At 36.4% G+C, this 9,130-nt stretch overlaps 1 protein-coding gene across 1 annotated transcript in view; it reads left to right on the top strand.

The window, feature by feature from the left end:
• Positions 1–2,247: 2,247 nt before the first annotated feature.
• LOC110026307 (putative 3,4-dihydroxy-2-butanone kinase) overlaps positions 2,248–9,130 on the top strand; it is a 63,517-nt gene continuing 56,634 nt past the window's right edge. Inside the window, exons 1-3 of the mRNA XM_020727197.1 lie at positions 2,248–2,645; positions 2,949–3,022; positions 3,110–3,173. Of these exons, the coding sequence (XP_020582856.1) occupies positions 2,606–2,645; positions 2,949–3,022; positions 3,110–3,173 (178 nt within the window). The 5' untranslated portion in view covers positions 2,248–2,605. The remainder of the gene's footprint in view (positions 2,646–2,948; positions 3,023–3,109; positions 3,174–9,130) is intronic.

Below are 9,130 nucleotides of genomic sequence, written 5' to 3'. Positions count from 1 at the left end.
ACGAGAAGGGAGGTATTGACTATAACACTATATATTCTGTTACAGAATGAATCAATTAGGGGTGTTATGAAGGATTTCAGCATTCATTGGAGACGATAAGTCGTTATTTTTCCAAAGGCATACAAACACTTGTTAGCTTATCCTCTAAAAGGCTAGAGGATCCATCATTTGTAATACTCCAGGACAAATCACGGTCGATCTCCGTTATATGCCTTACTTTAAGGTAACCATTCTTTTATTTACTTTCATAACAACATATAAATATTTTCTACCTGTAAAACAAACTGCATAGGTGCAATTACTGCATAGGTGCCATAGGTGCAATTGACGATACTCACGTTGATGCTCGAATACTCAGCCAAGACAAGGTGGCTTACATTGGTCGAAGTGGTTCGACTACTTAAAATGTCATAGCGGTATGCGACTTCAACATGTGTTTCACAGATGTTATGGTGGGCTGGGAAGGGAGTGCACATGATAGTCAAATGTTTACCAATGCTACAAGGAATAGATCATAGGGTTTTCCTCATCCGCCTTCATGTATGTTTTGAAGTTTAAAATTTTCAAGTTATAGGTATTTATTGCAAACAACAATAATTTCCATAACAGAAAAATACTATTTGGTTGATGTTGGATACCCTATGTAGAGGGGCTATCTTAAGTCATATCCTGACGCTAGGTATCATATTCCTGATTTTGAGCGAGCAAGTGACACTATTCGTGGTAGGAAAAAAATGTTTAGCAAACGCCACTCCTCTTTACGTGGGGTAATTTAAAGAACGTTTGGAGTGTGCATGAAGAAATGGGTCATCTTACGTGATATACCGTCATATCCATTTCAGAAGCAGATGCATATTGTGGTGGGAACAATGACACTTCATAACTTCATACAACGACACCCTTCACGTTCAGATACGGACTTTAGTATGGCTGATAACGAAGAGCTGACGGTCTATGAAGAACCATCAGAAATCATGATCGGGCCTTCCGTTCCTGAGAATGAGAATGAAATTAGTGAATTTGTAGTTCATGACGCGGAGGGTATGACTGACATGACTGCTCTCAGGGAGTCTATAGTAGATGTTATATATGGCAGATAATCCAACAAGTCTTTCTTTTCTTCGTATATACGTAGATCAATTTTTATGTGTATTTTATTTTTTTGCGATAAGTATTGATATTCATTTTTTTTAGTTTTTTTTGCAGTTATACAAACACGACTTTTAGGATATCAGTTACAGACAGAAGTATTTTGTGTTATTGTGGACTAACAACTTCGTTGCTCATGTCGCTTCAGTCTTATAGCTTTGGGAGATAGTTCTATGGTTGGGCCAAGAGTGTTTCAGCTCGTTGCGACTTCTTCTGGTGGACTGACAGTCTCACATATTACACTGTCAGCAGTCATGGGAATCCGATGTTTTCCCATGTTGATAATGAAGCTGAGGACAAACGTAGCCAGAGTTTGAAATGAAATATTTTAATATTTCTCATTATAGTTGTACTTGTCTTTATCTTTTTTTTATTTCTTCTGGTACTCACGAGAGTGTGAGAAATTCTATGTCATCTTTTAGAAATGATCTGTGATGATTCTATGCTTCTGCACTATATGCTTATGTACTACCAATAAACTGTTATGAATAAGCTGCACCAAACAGTTTTACCAGATAGGGATAGAAATGTCATTTATACCACTATAATCACCAATAAACTATTATGAATAAGCTGCCACAAACAACAAATTAGATTATTCTAATAATCTGTAGATTATCACATTATCATAATAATCTGCTTATAAATAATCAACAGCTGTCCCAAACAGACCCTAAGATTATGTTAAGTTATAAATGTATTTCTTCATATAAATGCAAGAAAATTTGTAACTCTACTTTTCATTTTTTTTCTTATATATTATGCAAGAAAATTTGTAACTCTACTTTTCATTTTTTTTCTTATATATTTAACAAAATTCATATAAACATATAAATTATTCCTAAATTTGTATTTAAATTCTTATAGGCCCCACCCGTAAAACAGGATAAGGCCATTCCTCAAATGCCATTCATATGCAGGTCCCACTGAAATTTAGCATGATGGACGGCCACGATTTTCCGCGCCAATAGTCTGCTGTTTGCAACTGCAGCAAATATACCTTCGTAAGTCCACTCAAATCCACTATTTCGTAAAGCGCAAAACCATGGGCGGGGCAATTAAACCATCGATGTAGCCATAATTACAAAGAAGCCCCTCTTTCCCCGGTCGCAAACCATTGAGGTGTTTATCGTCAATTCGCATCCCGGAGAAGCTCGACCGGAAGCACCGCGAAGGCTTGACAACAAATTGAAGAATGAAATTGGGTGATGAAAAGGGTGTTTAAATAGAAGTGAGAAGCACTGGCGGAGCAATAACTGTCGAATTAAAACTACCTCTACGCTCCTTTGTCCTCCACTCTCCGTCTCACTCTCGTTCTCGTCACTCCCCTCTCCCTGCTAGGGTTTCTCTATGTTGGAGAAGAGAGGTTTTGAGTTCTGTGATCTTCACGGTGTAATGCTCGGACTTTTCGCCTGATCGGAGTGAGATTTTCTGGGAATCGGTGGCGTGTGATACGATGTCTTATCAATCGAAGAAGCTGATCAACGATCCCAATGGTTCTCTTCTTTCATTTTGCTATTTCTTGCTCCTATTTGTTTTCTTCTTACTCTTTGACGGGCTAACTGGGCGTATGTCGCTATTCTTGTATTTAATAGCGGAGGTCCTCTCTTATGGAAATCTGAATTTCTTATTGTCATTTAATTGTCTGATACTGTTTTGAGATTTTTATTTTGGCGCGTCACTAGTTCTGTTGGTCAAATGTATTTGTTTCTTTGCATGAACAACGTATTTCGAATTCTCGATTAACTTACCGATTTTGGCTCTCTAAATTCGTTCGGATTTTGCTTTTGGAAATGCAGACGTCGTGACCGAGTGCATTGAGGGCATGGTGGAGACTTATCCTCACCTGCAGTACCTGGATGGCTTCCCAAATGCTAGTATCTTTTTCGTTTCTTGTCATTGTTTTTTTTTTAATTTAAATTATTGAGCCTTAAAGAATCTGCGGTGTTCTGTATTGCAGATTAAGGTTGTTTTGCGTGCTGATGTCTTAGGATCCACATATGACAAGGTTGCAGTTATCTCTGGTATGGGTGGTTTCGTATATTTTTTCTAATCATCCTTTCTTAGGGTTTTCTTGAAAATGTTAGGTCGTCTTGGGCTATACCTGATATTATACGGCATAGTTTATACATATGTGATGGCGTATGTATGAATACGGATTCTCTCTAAATACCACGGTCATGGATCACAGGCATTCAGTCCCCTTTTGTTGCATGAGACGTGCATTTGAGAAATTTGAATAATAGAGTGCTTACAAAACCATACACAATAAAGTTTAAAAACCTTGAGGGATGAGCTTATAATGAAATTCAGAGTGATTAAATGTTCCCTCCCGGTAGTTGACTCATTGTGAAGTTCGGTTTTGATGCATCAATTTATTTTTACAGTACGTTTTGCTTCCCCTGAAAAAAACAGCCCGGTATCCAATTGTTAGAGTATTAGATTTTTTATGGAATGGAGTAGTAGCTATTGACTACGATCCTCTTCTTTTGGTTGAGTTACACTAATTAAGGGTTGAGTGAATATGATAAAAGATATGGCCAGAGAGAAAATTTAAATATATATGCGAATTTAAGAAGCAAAAGATTTTTCATCTATTATCAAATGAAAGTATAGTTTAAATTGCCATCAATACAATAAAAAAGGGATGTGCATACTCAGGGTATTGGTTTCCTAAGTCAATGACCAGGTTATTTAGTGGGCTTGAAGGCAAGAAAAATAACTATTAAAAGCTCTACTCAATGGAGCATCTTTCAAATAATGTGATAGAAGTAGAACCTTATATCTCCCCCCTTTGTGGGGTATTTATAAGCACTTTGATGAAGAGAATTTTCGTACTTTGGTTTCAACAAATGGTGGATGTTTATATCAACTAATCTATGCTCTTTGTGTTGGACCAAATGCTCCTAATTATCGGTCCTTTAGTGAGCTGGAGGGTGGCGGACCTATGCACATCATTGTCAATATCTAGGTTGAACCATCGCGCGCTTCAAAGCAATAGGCAAATTATAGTAATCAAAGTTTCAGGATTTATGTCATGGGAGATTTGATTTTGTTCATCAGATTGGTGTCAAAAATTTAATCACATGCTTTTGATCAAAATTTGTTTCAGAAGCAGATGATTAAAGTTTTTTTTGGAATTCTAAGATTATTTTTGATAAAATATTTTTTATTAAGCATGGAAAAATCTTGGTGCAATGCAGTGTAGAAGATGGAAGGATTATTGCTTATTCAACTACTATAATATGGGGATTTGAGAGCATAAATTTTGACCCTTTTGATTCGATGGTTAGAAGCAGTCGAACGCCAATTTTATTATGGACATGCCAATGCTAGAATAGTTTGTGCATTATTAAAATATTCTGCAAATTCTTTTCTCATCATTTTCTAGTTGTTTTGGATTAGGAACAAAAGCCTTCATATAGAGGAACTTTTTCTCACCTTTTCTTTTCTTCTTATTTAGACCTCTGTATCGAAAGAAAATGCATACTTTCTCTCTAATTCCTTATATTTCTCTTGAAGTTTTAATTCCTACTCAAAGTTTGCGAGTTTAAGCATGGATAATACATAATTGTGATTTGCTTATGTTCGACATAGACCTAAACTTTATTTTTTATTAAAAAATTGGATTATAGTTCAAACTTCCGTAGAATAATCATGAAAATTAATATCTTATTAGTTGTCTGACATCATTTGTGTCTCCTCCTTGCTCTCAAATTCATGTGAATTAAGTAATTTTAACTTTTTCTCTCATATAGTTACGGGCCTTTAATATCTTATGTTGCTCTCTCATATTTTTTATGAATCATCCAATTCTAATACTGCTTAAATAATGTTTTTTTTTTAATTTTTATTTTGATCAAATGATGAGCTTAAAATCTACTTAAATCATATTCTTTGATTTGAAGTTGTATGTATTAAAAATTTGGGAAGAGATTGCTGATTGTTTTTAATTTTAGTTGTTACTTAATTTTCAATCTAGTTGCAATACTCTAAATATTTTTGTAAGTATTTGTATAAATATCTAATCTTTATTGAGAAAATAATCAAAATATCATGTTCAAAAAACTTGATTTAGAATTACATTCAAAATATGTACTAGTGAAACGTTTTGATTTAAAAGTTGTACATTGAGTTGGTTAAAATATTATTATTGTATTGTTATTAAATTCTTTAAATTACATGAAAAGAATTTTGCTATATTTTATATCTGCAAGTTTAACCTCTTGCTCAACCTCTAATGAGCCTTTGAACCTTAAACCTCTACTTCCAGCTCAATGTCTATGGAAATTTGAGAAGATTTGGTTTTTTTCCATATTTACCTCTCTCATGTGGGCTGGCCTCCACCTCCAAATCTATGAGGATTTGATTGAGATATCTTAGGAAACCTTTGATTTAGTTTATCCCCTTTTTATTTTATGTTTTTGTATTTTTTATGCTGAATTATTTCCTTTTCTAATTTAGGTAAGATATCTTTGGTAAGTTCCTAAATAAGGAGGGATTGATATATCTATAGATTTGTACCTTATTTTGTGATTAATGAATAGAGCAATTGTTTTCCTCAGATAATTATACATGGTATTAGAGCCAAGTTCTTTACCCTAGACGCTAGACATCCTTCCTGCAACTAAACTTTCTTCTGCCAGGCCGGATTTGCCCTCCTCTGGCTGGAGCTCTCACTGCAAACTTCCTTGCATTCCTTTTTTGCTTGGACTCCTTTCTTCCATCTCAATTCTCGACTATAGACCTATCTCTGCTTAGCGACATACTCCCTTGCCGGCCTCCACAGGAACTTCTCTGCCCAGCAACATACTCCTCTGCAGGCCTCCGTTGAAATTCCAACTGGTACTTCCCTACATGCCTTACTCTGTAGTCGATACTTCACCTGCTCTCTCGACAACCTAGAAAATCCCCCCATCCTGCAGCCAGGAAAAGCTCCTCCTTGTTATGAAACTCCTCTGTTTAGGCCTGAATCTTCTTCCAGGACAACATCTCTGTTGGAAGCCTTCTAACATCTCTTCAGCAGCAACATCAAATAATAAAGTTTCTTCAATTAAAATTCTCCCTGCTTCTCTGTTGAAAGCCTCCTAGGTCTCAGCAACAACAACGAACGAAATCTCTTTCGTTGAAAGCCTCCTAGGTCTCAGCAACAACAACGAAATCTCTTTATGTTGTCCATATCTTTTCCTGTTGTGGGCTCTTAGTTGATTCTCTCCCTACATTCGTCCAGTAGCAACAACAGCTTCATTAATAGGTCCTCCCCTCCCAGCAACAGAAACCTCAACCAAAAACATTAGTAACTTCAGAATTTTCCTATAACATGCCTTCCGCCTGAGTTTTTTTGTAGCAGGCCCCCCGCCACAGCTTTTCCCTACGACAGGCCCTCTTTCGAATCTTCTCCCTTTAGCCTTCAACAACTGCATACTCTCTGCAGACTGCAAAGCTCCCTGCAGGCCCTCTATTCACTTTTGTTGCTGAAACTATCCCTGCAGTCGGAATCCTCCTATTATTGGCCCTTTTCCATCGTAATCTTTTCAGCCGATCTGTAGGCCCTCCTCCAAAGCTCCTCTTCTTACGAGCACCAGATTTCTCCCTGCAAGAACTCAGTTAAATTTCTACTGTCGTAATCTTCCTGGCATGGACCCACTTCCACCAAGAACTATTCCCTGCAACCAACCTGAACTCCCTCAACAAATTTTTTTCACTGCAGGCCCTTTCATAGCTCTTCCATACAACATAAATTCTATTTGCTGTAAGCTGATTCAAAATTCTCTCTGCAACCAGTCTTCTTGTTGTAAGCACTCTGCCGAGTTTCTCCCTATTGTAGGTCTTTTCTTGGTTCTTTCCTACTGCTATTTTTTCCTTTTTTCTTGTAGGTTGAACCCTGCAACTTTTCTTGCACGCCATTTAATTCTTACAGGCTTCCCTCTAGCATTAGCTGCAACATAACCTTTTCTAAAGTTGGCTTCCACCTACCTGCAGAAACTGTAGTCAAAGACAACCACAATCAATTAGAAGTAGGCCCTAAATACTCTTGGGTTTGATAACCATGTATGGGATGAAAACTTCAAGTTCTACTTTGGAGGTTAACATTGAATTATAGGCCAAGGATTCTATTCAGATGAATCTTGAATTCTTTTACTTTATCACAAATCATGAACTCAATGACCATAACTATCGCTAATGGTTTCAATCCTTGTTTATGTATATTTGTGGTAAAGGAAAATATGAACATCTCACAGGAGAAGACACAGTTCCTAAGATCACTGATGCCAACCACCGCACATGGAAGAAACTAGATCATATGGTTATGTCTTGGCTAAACTCAATGTCAACTAAAGTTGGACAAGATTTTTTGCTATAAAAATTTGTTAAAGAATTGGAAGTCATAAAAGAAACATATTCCAACACTGAAAACGTTGTAGAGTTGTTTGAGGTCTAAATCAAGCTTCATGACCTTCATCAAGGAGAGCTAAGTGTCATTCAATTCTCCAGCACCTTGAAAAAAAATTTGGTTACAATTGGATTTGTTTATGATACATGTGTGGAATGTTCACATGATGTTGTGATGTTTAGATTCATTATCTAGAAGAAGAGAACCGTCAAGTTTCTAGTAGGACTAACTCAAAAATTAGATGAGATGGTGGGAGGATTATGGAACAAAACCCCTTCCATCTGTCCGTGAAGCCCTTGCCGGAGTCAGGAGAGAAGAGAGCAGAAAGAAGTTGTATGTTGACTGAAAATGGGGTTCACCAAGTACTAAAAGCTCGGCCCTATGTTCTCATAATATCTCCCATAACTCAAGGCATAAGAAGAATCATTACACATATTTAACTATGCGAGAAGATTGGACATATCAAAGACAAGTGTTGAAAATTTCATTGAAAACCTGTAAAACAGAAACTTGGACAAGGAAAGATCAAGAGAAAAAGACTAATCTACATTCAAAAGGTTGGCTGAACCGTTCACCAAGGAGCAGTTTGAAGTACTGAAAAAACTCCTTGGAAGTAATGCAGAGCGACACACAATCCTAGTGACACACCAAGGTGGTGTAGGGGAATGTGATTGGTAGTATTAAAATACGACCAAGCTCTTTTCCTTTCAACACTTTCTCAGAATTCAATATCATGTTCGGTCTCTACAGCATCTACGACCCAACTTTAGAGGAAGTGTGAAAATCTGAGATTTGGTTCTTTCCATATTTGCCTCTCTCATGTGGACTGGCCTCCACCAAATTTTGGTGGATTTGATTGGGATATTTTATGAAATCTTTTATTTAGTTTATTTCCTTCATATTTTATGTTTTTCTATTTTTTATTCAGAATTATTTCCTTTCCTAATTTAGGTGAGATATGTTTGATAAGTTTCTAAATGAGGAGGGATTGATTTCTCTATATATATCTACCCTATTTGTGTTTAATGAATAGAGCAATTTTCCCTCCCCAAGTAATTCCACATTGTCTTATCTCGTTTTCAAAACCTTAGTTTTAAAGATTTTGGTATGAATGCTTCCAGTCCTTTCAAATCATCATTATCATGATTCACGCCTGTGTCCCTACTATTAAGTTTCAGTTTTGAGCTTACAATTTTTCCTTACAGCCAATTTGATATGCAGGAAGGCATAAAAATTATATCAAAATTTGCTTGGATATCCATTTATTTAATCTGTTAGCAGTTGGAGTAAACTGTCAGTGCATGAATTTTGGTGGATTTGATTGGGATATTTTATGAAATCTTTTATTTAGTTTATTTCTTTCATATTTTATGTTTTTCTGTTTTTTATTCAGAATTATTTCCTTTCATAATTTAGGTGAGATATGCTTGATAAGTTTCTAACACTGCTGTTGCCGGTTCCAAGCACGGATGCGAAAAGTGAAGGGTTGCGTTAGGTAGTCGACAGCCAGCGTAAAACTTGTCGAAAAAATCATGACATGAATCCTTTTGATCATTGTGTAAGTGCTAGGGCGTCCCTTGGAAGCGA

The sequence above is a fragment of the Phalaenopsis equestris genome, unplaced genomic scaffold (genome assembly GCF_001263595.1).
Source record: "Phalaenopsis equestris unplaced genomic scaffold, ASM126359v1 Scaffold000364, whole genome shotgun sequence".
In the NCBI taxonomy this organism is placed as follows: Eukaryota; Viridiplantae; Streptophyta; class Magnoliopsida; order Asparagales; family Orchidaceae; genus Phalaenopsis; species Phalaenopsis equestris.
Note: the sequence above shows the minus strand (reverse complement) of the source record. Positions and strands in the feature narration are given on the sequence as shown.